This window comes from Aquarana catesbeiana, linkage group LG01, assembly GCF_042186555.1.
Source record: "Aquarana catesbeiana isolate 2022-GZ linkage group LG01, ASM4218655v1, whole genome shotgun sequence".
Lineage (NCBI taxonomy): Eukaryota > Metazoa > Chordata > Amphibia > Anura > Ranidae > Aquarana > Aquarana catesbeiana.
The window spans coordinates 392,468,993-392,487,641 of NC_133324.1; the positions used below are offsets into that span (position 1 = coordinate 392,468,993).

At 44.8% G+C, this 18,649-nt stretch overlaps 1 protein-coding gene across 1 annotated transcript in view; it reads right to left on the minus strand.

Moving 5' to 3' along the window:
* The window catches only part of LOC141122046 (transmembrane channel-like protein 2-B), a 177,243-nt gene that overhangs the window by 106,555 nt on the left and 52,039 nt on the right, over positions 1-18,649 (minus strand). The window contains exon 7 of the mRNA XM_073611876.1: positions 15,412-15,518. Within this exon, the coding sequence (XP_073467977.1) occupies positions 15,412-15,518 (107 nt within the window). The remainder of the gene's footprint in view (positions 1-15,411; positions 15,519-18,649) is intronic.

The following is an 18,649-nucleotide window of genomic DNA, read 5'->3' on the forward strand; positions in this document are numbered from 1 at the left end:
AGTTTTATTGGGGTATAATGTGTCCGCAACAAGATGTACAATTGGGATATTTTTTGCGATACATTCAGCGAACAAGTGTTGACGGCTTGAAGGGCCTATTCCCACTGCTCTCCTGTAATAGGCCCTAAGTCTGCCTCCCACTAGGTCGCTGCTTTCATGGGGAATCCCTCTGAGAGTGCGGATAGAAACATAAGATAGTATTGGGATATTATACCCTTTGTGTCTGTTGCATTTTGTAGTATGTGGAAGACAGGAGTGCGTGATTGTACCCATTCCACTGCGGTACCTTGTGCTTAACAGCGTGCTTTAGTTGTAGGTAGTAAAATAACATGCTGGGGGGCAGTGCAAATTTAGATTGCAGGTCAGAAAAAGAGAGTAATCTCCCATTGTGAAAGACATGCCTGAGGTGAGTTATTCCCATGGGGCACCATCTAGGTCCCTGTTGGAGCTTGGCCAGTTCCTCATATGATTTATTCCCCCATAATGGGCTGTAAACTGTGTACCCCGTTACTTACTGTAATTGTTTGACCTTATTCCACACCTTCTGAAGGAGTGTTTATGTGGGCATTTGTTTGTTGGGCCATTGGAACAGCTGTGCCTCCAGGCCCTCCAGTATAGACTCTGCCCCTGTGCCAGTAAGCAGGAGTTTGGCTGATAAGCCAGCAGGCTTGGGAGCCATAGCTTCAATCAAGTGCTGCAGCTGTGCAGCCAAATAGTATATCCAAGGGTCGTGGAGTGCCAAACCACCCCCTTCTTTGGATATTGTAATTGTTCCATTTTGATCCTGGGGGGCTTGTTGTGCCAAAGGAGTAATATGAATAGGGAGTTGACCACTCGAAATATTTTAAGTGGGATAACCACAGGTGTATTGTGAAGCAGGTAGGGGCATAAGGACCATCTTAATAAGGTTTGTTTTCCCCGCCAAGGACATTTTAAGTCGGTTCCATATGTTTATTTTGTCTCTGAAGTGAGTCAGTAAGGGGTATATATTTTGGCTGTAGTAGTCAGTCAGCTTGGGCGTAACGTGGATACCTAAGTATTTAAAGGAGGTTTCTACAGGGACAGGGCAGGGGAGCTCCGCTTCTGACCCAGGTGCTCCATCCAGAAACATTAACGCGGATTTGGACCATTAATGGTTAAGCCTGAGTAGTGGCCGAAATCTATGATGAGAGACATTGCATGTGACGATTCGTCCACGTTCTCCAGAAAGAGGAGCATGTCATCGGCGTAAAGCATTAATTTCTCATGCAAGTCACCATATCGAAATCCCCTAATCTGTGGATGATCCCACATCTGGGCTGCAAGAGGCTCAATGGCTAGTGAAAGAGCAGGGGGGACAAGAGGCAGCCCTGTCTAATCCCCCTGCCCAGTGCAAAGGCATGAGACATCCTGTCCGACAAGCGTATGGCAGCCTGTGGAGAGCTATACAGTAGCTTTGTCCACTTGATAAATCTAGGGCCAAATCCAAATTTGGACAGTACAGCACAGAGATAGTGCAAGCTGACACTGTCTAATGCTTTATTGGCATCGAGAGACAACAGTACCCTTTTGCCTGCATTATCTGTTGGGGTCTGCATGTTCAAAAAAAGTCTTCTAGATTAGTTGCAGTTGATTTTCAGGGCATGAAAACTGCCTGGTTTGGGTGAGTAATGTTTAGAATAATCTTGTTAACTCTTATGGCTAGGATTTTGGCTAGTATTTTAACGTCACTTTGGAGCAATGAGATGAGTCTGTATGAGCTGGGATCTAATGGGTCCTTGCCTGGTTTGAGTAACGGTATGATATTTGCCCTGGAAATATTGGTAGGTAGCTGTCCCGAGTCGAGCGCAGTATTAAATACTTCCAGGAGTTTAGGTAAAATGACCTCCCCGTATTGGGTATAGACTTCCATGGGAAGCCCGTCATCCCCTGGTGCCTTGCAGGTAGGAAAGGAGGCGGCAGCCTGCTTCAGCTCATCTAGCATGAACGGAGCTTCCAGCTCCAGGCTAGCTCGATGGGTCAAAGCCAGTAGGAGTATTTTTTCTAGATAGTCCTGTAGTGCCTCATCTGAGTAACCGTCACTAAGCCTGTACACGTCTGCGAAGAAAAATGCTAGTTCTGTAATTATTAGCTCAAGGTCATTCACCAGCCATCCATTGCTACAGCAAATTGCTCCTATGGCTGGGGAGAACTGTTGGGATCTAACAATCCTAGCCAACAATCGACCCCTTTTCTCACCTTCCTCATAGAAAGCCTGATTAGTGAAAAAGCCTTTCCGCTCTGCAGCGGAGGATCTCACCTGGTCTAGGGAGTCCTGGCCCGAAACTAATGCCACCCTCGCAGAGTCAGATGGGTCAGTGACATAAGAGAGTTCCGACTGCCATACCTGATCTTCCACCCATTCCTGGAGGGCTGACAAGTTTTGTTTTATGGCCACAATTTCTGCTATGATCATGCCTCTAAGGCATGACTTAAAGGTATCCCATTTCATTAACAGTTTCGGGTATGATTGGTTATTCTGGAAAAATCCCTCTATTTGTTTGACCACCCAATCTGGTGAAGAAAAGAGTTTTAGCCAGAAGGCGTTTATTTTCCATGGGGCTCTCGGCATGGAGATAGCTGGACGGGTAGTTAAATGTGCCACCATAGGGGAGTGGTCTGATATCCCCCTAGCAAAGTATTCCACCTTGGTAACCAAATTAAGGATATGTGAGGAGCCAACACAGCGATCAATGCAGGAGAGAGAACCATGAGTTTTTGAGAAGCAGGAGAATTGCTTAGTAGTGGGATATTTCCACCGCCATATGTCCGTCCAACCCACCTCCGACAGCAGACGGCTTAAAATAGTGCCTCTGCCGCCCAAGGGAGGTCAGACCATAGGATTCCTGTCCAGCCTGGGATCCAAGTAACCATTAATGTCTCCCATAATTATGGTGGGGACTTCAGGCTTGTCAACTAGGTATGACAGAAGAAGCTGCAATACTTTTCTAGAAAATGGAGGGGGGGTGTACACAAAGGCAACAATCACATTCAAAGTAAACAGTTTACGGTACAGATGCACATATCTTCCCATGGGGTCCACCACAGAGTCTATTTCCTGGTAAGCCAAGGACTTATGGACCAGTACACTCACTCCGCGAGAGTATGCAGAGTGCGTGGAGTGGTAAGCCTTGCCCACCCAGGAATATTGTAAAGCTGTCACTGTGTCTTTCGTAAGGTGGGTTTCCTGTAGGCCTATTATGGACTGGTGGAATTTCTTGAGACAAGAGCTAATCATGGTGCATTTTAGCGGGTCACGCATGCCCCGAGCGTTCAATGACGCTATTAAAGTGGTAACAATATTAAACACAGCAGGTTAGCACAGAAGTGGTGTGCAAAGTTCCAGATCATGCGCCTGGGCATGGTAGTGTCACAATCTGCTGGGCTCCAGGAGGCAAATGGTTAAATAGTGAAAAATTGTCTGGTGCAAGTCAAAAAAAAATTGAAGTGTTGGTTTCAAAACAAAATGCAACTGCTCAACTAGAGTGCGTATAGGAAATAGCACATAACCTGGCCGCCAAGCAGCCGTCACCCTCTTGGATGGGGTGGTAGCAACCTCTCAGGCCAGGTACTGATTGTAAAACATGTGCACACCGGGCACCAACAAAAGGGTCCCTGCAACTGGGACATGATGGAACCCAGTAAGAGGTTAAGTTAGCATAGCAGTGGTGTGCAAAGTTCCAGATCATGCGCCTGAGCGCGGTAGTGTCACAATCTGCTGGGCTCCAGGAGGCAAATGGTTAAATAGTGAAAAATTGTCTGGTGCAAGTAAAAGAAAAATATTGAAACACAGTAGGTTAGCAAAGCGGTACTGTGCAAAGTTCCAGATCATGCGCCTGAGTGCGGTAGTGTCACAATCTGCTGAGCTCCAGGAGGCAAATGGTTAAATAGTGAAAAATTGTCTGGTGCAAGTAAAAAAAAACATTGAAGTTTTGGTTTCAGTGCAACTGCGCAACTAGAGTGCGTATAGAAAATAGCACGTAACCTGGCCGCCGAGCAGCCGCCGCCCTCTTGGATTGGGTGGTAGCAATTCACTGCCTTCTCCTCTCAGGCCAGGTACTGGTTGTAAAACATGTGCACACTGGGCACCGACAAAAGGGTCCCTGCAACTGGGACACAATGGAACCCAGTAAGAGCGTGCAAGCTCGACTCTCACACTGAGACATAGAACTGAACTTGACGCTTAACGCTGCATCCAAAGCTATTCAAAGCGCTGGTTTAGGCAACCGTAAAGTGTCCCGCTGTGTGTATGATAAACTTGTAGTGTCAGCAGACATCATACCGCCCGTGCCATGTTTGGTCACCACGTGTCAGTCTCCCCTGTCAGTGTCTCGCCATCTCTGGAGGTCCTGCTCCTTGTGGTCCAGCCAGGCGGCTGCATCCGAAGCTGATTCTAAGAAAGTGGCTTGCACTCTAACTGTGACCTGCAGTTTTGCTGAGAACAGCATGGCACAGGTCACCTGGATTTTTTGTAGGAGTTTCTTCACCTCTGCAAATTTAGCTCTCTTTCATTGCACCTAAAAAAATCAGGATAGAAAGAGACCTTAGTCCCATTAAAATGAACAGAGCCTTTCTCCTTTACAAGTCTTTCCCTTTCTCTTTTTCTCCTTTTTTTCCCTTTTTTTCAAATATAACTTTTATTAACACCCACAACGGGCAAAGTCAGGTCGGTACAACAGAAAAAATAAACAATATAACATATGGATTACAACTACAATATAAACCCGTCTGTTTATGTCTACAATAGAGTTCAGTATAGTTGTTTTAGGGCCAGTCCCCAACCGGCACCGCCCTTTGTTGTCTACTGAGAGACATATATAGAAGGGATTCAGGTTAAAAAAAAAAAAACCCAACTACGCTCGTTTCTTTTTTTTTTCCTGTTTCTAATCGATTAACAAAGAAAACAAGACCAGACAAACAGACAAACAAACAAAACAAGACCGAACAAAACAAAACACAACAAAAAAAAAAAAAAAAAAAAAAAATTCAAGCCGAGAGGGATGGCCAAGGTGTGTAAAGAATAGCATTCATACATGAGTCTCCTATCTACGGAGGGCTATTCCCTCCGTAGAATTTATGAACTGTTTCCAACCACTCCAAGTCATGAAGTACTTGTCTTGTTGGTTTCGCTCAGCCGCCAGCAAGTCCTCCATTCTACTAATGTCTATCACTTTACGTAGCCAGTCGGCTGCCGTTGGTGATGATTGTTTTTTCCAGTAAAGTGGAATGCAGGACTTTGCAGCATTAAGAAGATGCCCCAGAATTGATTCTTGATAGCATTTGGCAGGAATATTAGAGACATGTAATAAGAAAAATGCAGGATCACCAGGTATCTTATATTCCGTGAACTTTTGAGACACTTCCCGGACTGTCGTCCAGAAGTTAGTCAGTTTGGGGCATGACCAGAATATGTGGAGTAGTGTACCTCTGTCCCCCAAGCATCTCCAACAGATATCAGTGGTATCAGGGTAGTATTGGTGCAAAAGATAAGGGGTATAATACCATCTCGTCAGTAATTTGTAGTTAGATTCTTGTGTTTTTGTACAGATTGATGTCTTCGACGCTAATCTAAATATATTCTGGGTTTGTGCCGGTGTGAATTTCCGTTGTAGGTCCTGTTCCCATTTTTCCAAGAACGACGGATGTGATAGAGTTGTCGGATAATTCAGCATGGTGTATATTTTAGATAGGACCCGCGTTATATTGCCTTCATCAGAGCAATATTCTTCAAATCTCGTCAGGGAGCGGGTGAAATTACGTGGATTAGGTATTGTATCCAGAAAGTGTCGTAGCTGAAGTGCTGGCCAGAGGGTCAATTTGAAGGGACCCTCCTCCGTCATTAGTTCCTTGATGGAAGGCCATCTGCCATTCACTAAAAAGTGGGATGCTTGAGTTATGCCCGTCCGGCGTAGTTTGCCGAACGTGTGAAGGCAGAGGCCGGGAGAGAATTGTGGATTCCCTAAAATAGGAAATAACGGAGAGTCCGAAGAAGAAAGAGAGTATTGTTTACTAGCTACCGATCCTATACGGAGCGTCGTCCCTATTAGTGGGTGACTTTTCAATGGTGGTTGGAGATGGTCATAGCACCACAGGGCCTTTGAGAGTGGGATACATGTTTGGGCCTGTTCTATCAAAGCCCATAGTTTAGATCGACTATGACGGCACCAATCTACAATTCTACCTATGTGGATTGCCTGATAGTATGCTCGGATATCTGGGAAAGCTAGTCCCCCATGTTGTTTAGGTAGGGTCATTAAATGAAAAGAAAATCGTGGCTTCTTATACGCCCACACAAATTTGATAAAAAGTGCGTTAACTTGTTTAAGATAGGATATGGGGATTCTAATTGGTAGGGCTTGGAGCAGATACAGAAATTTCGGTAGGATACTCATTTTTAATAGGCTAATTCTGCCAAACCACGAATACAGGCCCCTGTTCCAAGTCTCTAAAAGCATACGGGTTTTTGACAACAGTGATGGGAAGTTCATTTCAAATATGCGAGACGTCTCCGTCGGGATATAAGTGCCTAGGTATTGCAAAGCTGTCGCTGTCCATTTGAATTTAAAACTAGACTTGAATGTAGACAGCATAGAGAGGGGTATCCCTATCCCCATAGCTTCTGATTTATGGAAATTAATTTCCAAATTGGATAGACGTCCATAGGTCTCAAACTCACGTAGTAGGTTGGGGAGGGAGATAGCAGGATTTGTCAATGAAAAGAGCATATCATCCGCATAGGCCGAGATTTTGTACTGATCACCTCCGACACTTATGCCCTGGATGTCCGGGTTCCGACGAATTCTATTTAGAAATGGTTCTAAGCACAGAACAAATAGCACGGGGGAAAGCGGACATCCCTGTCTGGTGCCATTTAATATAGGAAAGGGATCCGAAAGGACCCCATTTACCTTAACCTGAGCCGTAGGTTGTGAGTAAATTGTAGTAATCCATTGAATAATCGTATCTCCTAGGCCCACATATCGAAGAACTGTAAACATATATTGCCAATTCACCCGATCGAATGCTTTTTCCGCGTCTGTGCTGAGGAATACACATGGTGTGTGGGAAGTTTTAGCCACATGTAGCAAATTTAAGACTTTAGTCGTATTGTCCCTTGCTTCTCTAGTAGGAACAAAGCCTACTTGATCTAAATGCACCAAATCTGGTAAATGAATTGCTAAACGAGTCGCCAGAATTTTAGTAAACAATTTAATATCCGAGTTTAGAAGGGAGATTGGCCTATAACTGCCACATAGAGTCGGGTCCTTGCCTTCCTTCGGAATAACGGATATATATGCTTTTGACATATCTCTAGGGAGAGTCTCGTCGTTGCCCAAGCCATTAAACAGGTCTACCATAAAGGGTCCTAATATAGGAAGCAGGGTTCTGTAGTATTGCAGGGTAAGACCGTCCGGACCGGGGGCCTTTCCTGGTTTTGTAGAGTTTACTGCTGATGTCAGTTCCTCTAAACTTATTGGTTTGTCTAGTTCCATTTTAATTTCAGGGGTAATAGTAGGTATTTGAGCTGATTGCACATATTCATCTATCAATGTTTGGGGGTTTGTAACAGATGGTATTTTATAAAGAGATGCGTAGAAGTCTCGAAAAGCCTTCGAAATTTCCATTGGCAAAGCTATTCTCTGATCTTTTGAGGACATAATATGTGGTATGTATGATTGGAGTCTTTGTTCCTTAGTTAACTTAGCTAATATTTTCCCACATTTATCCCCATATGCGTAACTGGTTTTCCTGCATTTCTGCAATGCCGCCTTAGCTCTGTATTGTAGAAGGTCGTTGATTTGTGTCCGAATTTCGACTAGTTCTCGTTCTATTACCTGAGAAGGTATGTTTTTGTGTTTAGATTCTGTAGCTTGAAGTTTGGTCAGGAGCAGATTTAATTGTCGTTCCTTGTCTCTTTTAATTCTAGAGCCGTGTTTAATAAAAATGCCTCGTATAACTGTCTTATGAGCCTCCCATACTATGCCTGGGTTACTGTCAGGAGTTTGATTTGTCTGAAAGTATAGAGGCAATTCTTTGGTAATTTCTGATACTACTTCTGGGATTTGCAAGAGGCTTTCATTCAATTTCCACATGCGAGTTGCATGTGAAGCCACCTGTGATAAGGCATATGTCATTGATATAGGGGCATGGTCGGACCACGTGATCGAACCAATAGAGGTTTCACGAACAGCATGCAACTGGGCGTGGGGGATTAAAAAAAAGTCAATTCTCGAATACACCTTGTGGGGTGGAGAATAAAATGAGTAGTCCCTCTCGCCCGAATGCTGAAGGCGCCACACATCGATGAGTTGGGCATTATGTATAGCCTGATTAATCCGTTTATGGGAGCTTATAGAAACTGATGATTTCCCTGATGATGTATCTACTTGGGGGGTCAGGGGGACATTAAAATCCCCTCCCAAGATCAGTGGGCCTTCCATGAAGTCCATTAGTTTGACCAATATTCGACGGATAAAGATATCCTGGTGATCGTTAGGCGCATAAATCGTTGCTAGAGTCACCCGTACTCCGCCCAGAAACCCTTTTATAAACGCAAAACGTCCCCCTTCATCTAACAGAGATTCACTGCATACCCATGAAAACTTACTAGATAGGAGAATAGATACCCCTCTGGCTTTAGCAAATTTATTAGTGGCATGGTATATTTCAGGAAAAAATCTGTTCTTTAGTACAGGTACCTTATTCGCTCTAAAATGAGTCTCCTGTATGAATGCTATATCAGTTTTAGAGGCCTTCAGGTCGTGTAGCAACATTTTCCGTTTCTCTGGGGTATTTAGTCCCTTGGCATTGAGTGAAAGCACCTTAAGGCCATCCATCTCAAAAAAAAAAAAAAAAAAAAATCCAAAGAGAAATGGAGCGGGGGACGGAAACAATCCGTTCCACACGCCACTCTACTTCAAACCACTAAATTGGTAAACACCAAATAATAAGTCACATCTACTCCCCCAACTGAATTGGGGGGCTTGTGTGACGACCTATGTGGGGAAGTGTGTAGGACAAACTCCGTGAGAGCGTCCCATATCCCCCCCCACCCCTATCCTTCCCACCCCACCTCTATCCTTATAGGAATATATATTCAAAGCGTTTGCTAAGCTTAAACCAAAGACATCACCATTTTACCACCCGTATTTCGGGTAGTGGTACTTAATAACAATAATCTCAAAGTAATATTAATATTAACCGGAGTGGTCTGCAGCCCCCCCCAGCCCGACACCCCCCAAAAACAAGGTGGGGCCTGTCTGACCGGGGGGGGAGCAGACCCCCCCCGGATTCCCCCTGTCCTCCATGTCTTCCTGTGCATGAAATGCCCCCGCCCCGTGTTGGGGGCCCCCATATCCCTGATAAGTACCTCTCCCAGTGAATTGGGTTAGCTTTAAGATAATTTACTTGTTCTCTCCAAGAGATGATTTAGACCCGGTTTCTTAATCCATAGCTCACCACCAGAAATCGACTCAACCCGGGGCATCGAATCGTAAGGAACATTTTATCATTCCAGTGTCGCTACCTCAGTATTCCCCGCCTCAACCCCCCCCCACCTCATCTCAACTAAGGGAATAGCGAAAACTCCTCTCTGAGATTTTCGATTCCACGTCTCCAAGCATCTCATCCTCCGCAGTAAGAGAGGGCACTCTGCTCAGCTGGGGCTGATACCCTCTATCACACTGGAGAGCTTATTCAGTAGAGGGGAACCCAGAGCCATTTCCCTCTTAAGCATCTCATACATTCATCATTCATAATCATGGTAGGCTTAGATGCAGCTAGGCGGGGAACACTGAGGCAACTGGTATATCTATCGAGCAATGGCCCTCATCCAACCCCTACATTCCCTGGGAGAGGTTATATACATATTCTCAATATATAATAGTTCCCTTTAGTGTAAATACCCTTAAGTAAATATAACACTTTAATAGGAAATAAGTCAAACAATAATAAACAGCAATTATTCCAGCATTGAAGCACTAAGTCCTATAGGCCTATCCCTTAATCGACCCTAGGTCTCAATCCTGGAAGGAAATTCAAATAAGCCCCCCCCCCCCCCTCCCCCCAGGGAAAGAAAAAGAGGGGAAAAAAAAAGGGGAGAAAGAGGGAGAGAAAGAAAAAAAAAAAAGAAAAAAATACTACTCAGGGTCATTGCAATAAGTTCTCAATAACTAGATAGTCAGAGAGAGGTTACTAACAAGAAAGCACCAGACAAGGTAACAAATATGGTCATCATACATATTTCATAACATATATCATACATATATCCATGTGTCTATTTATCCAATGTGCTTCCCAGGAGTTCCACTAGGGGCATTTACCAGGAGCAATTAGTGGGGATTCCCCACAGAGGAGAGGAGAAAAAAAAAAAAAAAAAAAAAAAGGAGGGGGTAATACAATTGCTAACCACAGGGAGAGAGAAAAAGAAAAAAAAAGGGAAAAGGAACAATGACAATACTAATATTGTTCAACAGCCAATATTGTAAAGTTCACATGAGTCCAAAACAAAAAAAAAAAAAAACAAAAAAAAATGTATAATCGTCTTATCCGGTGTTGTACTATTGCTGTACTGCTACTCGGTTTTCCTTTTTTAGCATGATTAGGGACTCCCTCATTCCCTCACTATATCACAGTGCCGTTGAAAACCGAGCGGCCCAAGCGGTGCATCGGTTGTGGAATGGACTGCAGCCAGTCTGGCATTTGGATCGGCTCGGTGTCCATAAAAACAAAAAAAAAAAAAGCCGGCAGATCGCCTGGTGTATGGAGAATAAAAGTTTTTTTGTCTCTCCTAAATATAACTGAAAGGGGAAAACCCCATCTATATGTAGCTCCCTGGCGGCGGGCTATATCCAGGACTGGTCGTAACAGTCCTCTTCTGTAAAGCGTTGCTCTTGATAAGTCAGGCATAATTTTAATTGATGCACCCTCGTATTCCACTGCACCTACTTCCCAGGCCTTACGGGCGATGGTTTCTTTTTGAGTGAAACGGTGTACTCTACATATGACGTCTCGTGGCCGTTTAGGGTCTAACTGCTTTGGACCCGGTGCTCTATGTATCCGATCTAACTCTAGGTCTACAGGGATAACCTCACCTGTCAACTGTCGGAAGATCGCAATTGCCTTCGCTGTCAGGTCTTCCATGCCTGTGACCTCTGGCAGTCCTCGTAGCCGTAAGTTATTGCGTCGGCTCCTGTCTTCTATTTCTTCCAAACGGAGCTGCATGGATGCTGATGTCTGTATGTGGGTGTCCTGCAGCGTCTCTAAGTTGGTAAGTCGTTGCTGCAGCCCTTCAAGTGATGCCTCACCGGTGTTCATACGGGACGACAGGACTTGCACGTCCCGTCTCACTTCAGCAAAGTCCCTTCGGTGTTGCTCCTCCAGACGACCGATAAGGGCTTCAATGTCCGCTTTAGTCGGCAATGCTTGCAGCAATGCTCGCAGGTCTGAGTCAATCTGGACTGTAAGAGGTTGGGGGGGAGGTTGGGGGGGTGGTTGGGAGGGAAGTCCCGGCAGTGACCCAGTGAGTGAACCAGTGAGTGTCCCAGAAGCCGTCACAGAGCTGGAGCGTGAATCAGAGGAGGCGCGGACGGCAGTAGTAGCAGCAGCAGCGGCATGAATGGTAACAGCCGTCAGTGGAGCTCTGAGATCAGGGGAAGCCAGCGGGGAAGCCAGCGGAGAGTCTTGTTGCTCCACCGTCCTCGGAGCGGGGGAGGGAACGAGAGAGACAGGAGAGGTGGGAGAGGCGCTGAGTGCAGCCAGAGGATCCGTCAGGTAATGATCCATCTTTTGGCAGTTTACTGCTGCCTTTGCTTTTTCCGTTGCTGTCTTCCCTCTCCCTCTCTGAACGCTCTGAATGCTCTGCAAGCTCCCCCGTGCCTTCCTCCTTCTGGTAACGGGCATACCGCAGTGGCTAGCAAGGATAGTGATTAGCAGCTGGTGTAGCTCGGTGGGGGGTCGGGAGCTCTGATCTAGCACGTCTTCACTCAGCCATGATTTACTTTACAAGTCTAAGCATGATTTCACGATCTTTGTAATTCAAGAGTCGTGCCAACAAGGATCTTGGTGGATTGCCGGGGGGGAGGGGCCACGGTGGCATGCGGTGGGCCAGCTAAACTGCAAACAGTGAGGAGAAGGCCTCCCTGACAAATATATCTTGCAGCCATTGCTCTTTAAATGCTGTGGGGTCTCGGCCCTCAACTTTTTTGGGGAGCCCCACGATGTGGACATTGCTCTGCCTTATCTGTTTGGGCTTGGCCTGTGGCGCTTGCTGTAGTGCTGTCCTGGTCTCGCTAATTCTGCCCTCCACCGCCGTTGGTTCTCTCCCTAATTTTTTGGAGGTCCTGTCTCATAAGGGACACTGTTTCGGTGAGACCCCCAAAGTGCTCTCTCAGGCCATCCACGGAAGCTGTGCAGCACTGAACGCCACACAGGATTTCATTCAGTGTGGGTTGCTGTGTGTCTTCCTGTAGTGTGTCATATAGGTCTGTGTAGGAACAGGGGACCAATCTAGAGGCAGTGTATCATCTAATGCTGAATGGCTGTGCTGTCTGTCTGGCTCATGTGCTGGAGTCTGTGCATGTGGGGGGATTGAGCAGCCTGTCTCTTGCAGCTTTTGTGTATAATATAGCATGTCCCTGGGCTGCGCCTTCCCCTGCTCCTTATGAGCCTTAAGGGACTTACCGCCTGTCTCTTGTTGTTTATCTGCTCCTCAAGCCATTCTCTGGGGCAGGGGAGAGCCAGCACCATCTTGGGCCTCCATGGCTGCCGAGGCCGCGGCATCTTTGGGCTCCATGCAGTGCTGGCAGCTCTCCTGGGGTTCTGCAGGTACCATAGCTGGCGGATTGGGTCGGTGTTGGTCCGGATCGGTAGCAGAAAAAGGAACAGAGGAGGATCTACAGTGGGAGCTCCGTGCAGTGCGACCTCTCACATGCCCGTTCCGGTCACGCCCCTCTTTGTGCAGTCTGTTAATGCTCTACCAGATTCATCATGTGGATTAGGCAAGGTATGCGTCTCTGAGCTTTCTCAGGCAAAGGGGTGACAGCAGGTTCAACCACTTTATCATATACAAACTTGCCTGGCTGGAGCTTGTGTGAGGTCACCCCAGTATCAGTCTGGCTGGCAGAGGTTCCAGAAGCTCTGTGCCTCTGTGGCAGTTTTGCTTGTGCATGGCACCATTTCACTTGTGCAGCACTATAAGACCTTTGATGTTCAGGAGGTCCAAATGATTTTGTTGACAATGTAGTAGAGACTGAGCATGCAGTGCCTTGCTGGAGGAGACCCCCTGGCAAAGTACCTTGTCTCCATGTTAAAGTAGACAAGGGCCACTCCCCACAACCCTTGTCTTGTTGTGAAGGTCTGCAGGTGGGGGCTTATTGGAATCTGGAAGCCGCCCTTAACAATAAGAGGGCAGTCAGATATGCCCCTCCCCATGTGAATGAGTAATATCCATATTCATTCACAAGAAAAAGTTTTAACATAGAAGAGACTTAAACATGTCCTTATTAAAAAATAAAAATCCCCAAAAAAGTCCCTCATTGTATAGCCATCATTAACTACATTGTCCAATGATGCAGATCCACATAAATCATGATGCCCATTGGCAAATGATGCTCCAAAAGGAAAAAACATTGCCGCAGAGGCACATCCGCTCATTCACTTGTCACCTGCAGAATGGAAATTCTGGAGGCCGCCCTTAACAATAAGAGGGCAGTAAGATACGCCCCTCCCCATGTGAATGAGTAATATCCATATTCATTCACAAAAAAAAGTTTTAACATAGAAGAGACTTAAACATGTCCTTATTAGAAAATAAAAATCCCCAAAAAAGTCTCTCATTGTATAGCCATCATTAACTACGTTGTCCAATGATGCAGATCCACATCAATCATGATGCCCATTGGCAAATGACCCTCCAAAAGGAAAAGACATTGCCACCGAGGCACATCCCGCTCATTCACTTGTCACCTGCAGAATGGAAATTCTGGTGGATGACAGCTGTTATAAAAGGGGCAGGGTCTCCAGTGATGTCATTGACCATATATGGACATCACTATATGGTCAGTGACATCACTGGCATTAATCTCTTTTGCTTACATGGGATTCATGGGATCCATGTAAGTGAATGAGGCCGGTGATATCACTGGTTGTTAGAGACTTGGATGAGCAGCGTCCTTAACCATTGACAGTGGAAAGCTGCCATGTATAATAGCAGCAATAATACTGCTATATTACAAGACAGTCAGCTCCCGCCAAATAGGTACATTTTAAGGCATTCATCCAAACACCCTAACAGACAAAGTTTGGTCCGCACTTGTGTTCGGACTGAAACGTAAGTTCTTTGCTGGTGACCACTTTTCCTGGTAACAACTAGGAGACAGTTCAAGAGAGACAGTTCAGAACACAAGTCCTCCCAGGAGCTCTTCCTAACATTCAGCTCCTTGTAGACTATACCTGAAGGTAAAGGCCAGGAAGGGGACCACTCCTTTACACATACAAGGCCTTGCAACTCCATGGCTGCAGACCAAAACCCTAATTTCAGCACCATGCGTGGCTGAGGACTATATAATGGTAGCCCAGACACCCAGGGGTTGTGTCTCAACCACATGACTATGCTCCGTGGGTGGGGCAAAACATGTTGGGGGGTGTGGCTTGGATGGAGTGAAGGCCGTGGCTGCTTCCACTCTTTACATGAGGGTTTTGTGTGATGTGTGGCTCCTGGGAATTCTTTTTTTTCCTCATTGATTTCTATGGAGCTGAGACAGGCTCTTTCCCTGCTTGCACTCCCAACAGTTGTCAGCATTTATGACCTACTTGAGCCTGAAGCTTCAAACATAATTTCTTTGTATTGGGTCTCAAGCACATTGACCAGCCCACTCTTGGAGCTCTCTGTACCCCAGGACACTGCTCTCATCCCAAGATGGTTGCTCCTCCTTCCCTTTTTCCAAATCTTATTAGTAAACATAATAATGATCAGACCACACAGTGCATTTTTCCAATGCATTTTTATGCTGATATCCTCATTTCCACTCCATCCCCAACTACTCCTTCCCTTATATTTATACTGCAGCTCTCTACCAAAAAAGGGAACAGGAAGCCACACGCACAAGAGAAAGTGCACCACAGCAGAAAAATGTTTACCTTTTTTTGCCCCAGCCTACAACATCATACTACAATGTCATGAGACATTCATAACACTTTATCTCAATAAGAAGGTATAGGTGAGTGAAATATTGGGAGAATAATATGAAAACACTAAAAAGGAAAAATATAGATGCTAAAGCTTGTTTAGCAAAGCAAATATTTTTCTAGTAGCGTTTTACATTTTTTTCAAATTGTTTATAAAAGCAATCATTTTTATTTATTTCTTTAGTAAGTCTGCTTGCTTTCACTTGCCTCAGGTATGATAATTAGTCCAAGCACCATGCACAAAAGAACTATGTTAACTCCATACATCCATCTGAGAAATATAAAGTATGATGCCACAGATGATCCAAAGTGACCTTGAAATACAAAATTTTTTTTTAACAATTTGATGTTTAAAATAGAACAAAATGATTTTAATTCATCAGATACATTTCTCCTGAAACTTACCTGAAACCTGATCTGCCCTGTAACTATGGGGTCTGTTTAAAAAATAATGTGACCAAAACAAAATAGATAGATAGATAGATAGATAGATAGATAGATAGATAGATAGATAGATAGATAGATAGATAGATAGATAGATAGATAGATAGATAATTTTACAGTATCACCTAAAATATTTAGAAGGTATCATTTGTCTGGGATGCACTTAGTAATCAAAAACTTAAAATGTTAAGAGTGAATTGATATTCAGAATTTTAAAGACAGAAACTAAGATTGTTAACTAGAATGTTCTCTTTTGAAGCTAGTTTCACTAGGATGAAGGCAGACAGAACGGATAACTATTGCTAAATAATAGTTCTTTTTTTATTTAAAGAGACTCTGTCACCAAGTTAAAAAATTATTTTCATGTAAAAGAAAAATCAAATATTTCATATGGTTACTGACAGCATAGCCCTCTCCTCTTCTAGGAGTATTTATTTACTCTCTATTAGGTATAATCTTAAAGTTCAGTCCGAACACAAGTTCAGACTGAACCTTGGCTGTTTGAGTGATCGATCCCTCCAGCTATTCGTTTGTGTTACCAGAGCTACCATGTACTTGACTGTGAGGGATGCTGTTTGTTTATGAGGATAATCACAGGTAACTTTGTTCTTTACCGTTTTCTTGAAGTAATTATTCTCTTCATGACTCTCTGATATTATAAAGTATTTTTTTAACAGTAGCATTTTATCGAATATGGTATGTAGCCATGCCCCCGTAGGTGTTGCTGATTATTGTGGTTCACCTGTCACTCTGCCCAGTCCGGCATCCATCTCTCAGGCATTCAGAGATATAGAACAGTCCATAAGCTTTGTTTTTTTTTTGTTTTTAATTGAGGGGATTGAACTTGGATGGGGATGGGAAATTATGGGATGCCCAGGAAAGATTCAGTGTAACTTGTCTGTCTTGTCTTAATGTATATGCACTCCAATCTTTTCTCCAGCACAACTCTTGCTCAAGACCTCTTTCCCTTCACCCCTCCAGCACTTCACTTGCTGCAGACCGTTACTCCTCTAGCACTTCACTTGCTGCAGATTCCCAGACCAGCTAGCACCACATGGTTAGCCTGATGCTAACTCAACCAGGCCTCAGTGAACTGCCTTTTGCAAGCAGGGGCCCTGGGCCCCTATAGTGTTGAAATAATTACGGTGCTAACTGTCATCAACTCTGCTACTGATCCCAGCAAACCCTCTTCAGGCCCTGCAAGCCAGCTTGGCTGCAGCAATCTCTTTCCACTGCCCTTCCCACAGTACACTCTTTTGGATCTGCACCCATCTCAAACTGCAAACTCCCAGTTCTCTCAGGTGTGCCTCTCCAGTTCTTTGGACTGTGCTTCACTTACCAGCCCTCCTGGCTGCGACTAGTTGTCCTCTCTGGAGTCCCTTAGCAGTGCTCTCTGCCACTGTCCTCTCTCTGTGTCAGGGCTGGGCTCAGCCCTTCCTTCTCTGAGCTGGCCGCTCAGCTGTCGGCTAATTGCCAGCTTCCATCTCTCTCCACAGTTACTCAGCTGTTGATGATCCTGCTCATCAGTCCTGCCTACTTAAGCCGTCCAGTCCAGAGGAGCTCTGCCTTCGCCTTGGTCACATTACAGGAAACTATCTCCTGCATTCCTGTTTAAAGACTGGTTTTGCTGACATCCCTTCTGGCTCCAGATCCTACTTGCTGTTCCACTACATTGAACCCTGACTTCTGGCTTGATGACTGTCCGTTCCGGTTACTGAACTTTGGCTATGTTTTGACTACGTTTGTTTTTATTACTTTTATTATTAAACAAGTGTGATTTAACTGTACTTCTGTCTCGGCCTGATTTCATGGTTTCTGACACTCTGCTCTCTCATGTACCTCTCCTCCAGGATCTCTTCTCCTCCAGGTTGCACCCGAGCCCAGGCCCAAAGTCACCCCCCTCTCCCCAGACTGGGGAGCTCCCTGTGGGCCCCGACAGCCTCCACACTCTCTCACTCCAGCTCTTCCACCTGGCAACTCCTCCCCAGCTGGGCTGACCCTGGGTATTTAAGGAGGCCTACCCCCTTCCAGTCGAAGTTGGGGATTGGTCTAGGCTCCTCAGAATACCACAGTCATACCCAAGAATACCTCTCCTCCTATCTTTCTAGCACCTTCTAGAAATAAGAGGGAGGTGGCAGTGACGCTACATGTGCGTCACCCAGCAATACCCTGAGCAACTACCAGCCCAGAATGAAAACAAACAGGACTAGCCACCAGCTAGGCCTGCCTAAATTTTGCTACTCTATAGAAAAATCTTCACTCTAGCACCTACCTAACTAGTGGGTGCTACAGGTACAAAAAGCAAAGGTACACCACAAGCCAAATAGCAACAGATTTTGTCCAGTACAGTAAATGCCAACATGAGAGACAGGAAAGCCATAGCTTTATAAACTTGACAGTCAGCGTGAAAAAATGTACACAAAATAGAAAAAAGTTAACCATATTCGTTAACACAATTCCCAAAATGTGACACAGAACAGTGGCATAAATTGTAAATATAAAAAATACATAAATTAAAAAAGGTGGGATTTCAAAGGAAAAAGGGGGGACAGATTAATATATTAACACACTACACTACCATTTGATAGAGACTAAACTTTATACTAATCAGCTGTATGGAGTTCTTATGACATTTAATGTCCTTTAATTAGCTTCTATACAGTATAACCTAATCATGTTTGTTCTCAAATTGTTTAGTAGGGATGAGCTTCGAGTTCGAGTCGAACTCATGTATGACTCGAACATCGGCTGTTCGCAAGTTCGCCGAACAGCGAACAATTTGGGGTGTTCGTGGCAAATTTGAAAGCCGCGGAACACCCTTTAAAAGTCTATGGGAGAAATTAAAAGTGCTAATTTTAAAGGCTTATATGCATGTTATCGTCATAAAAAGTGTTTTAAACATTGATTGCATTGATCCATGTCCCCTGGGGCAGGACCCAGGTCCCCAAACACTTTTTATGACAATAACTTGCATATAAGCCTTTAAAATTAGCACTTTTGA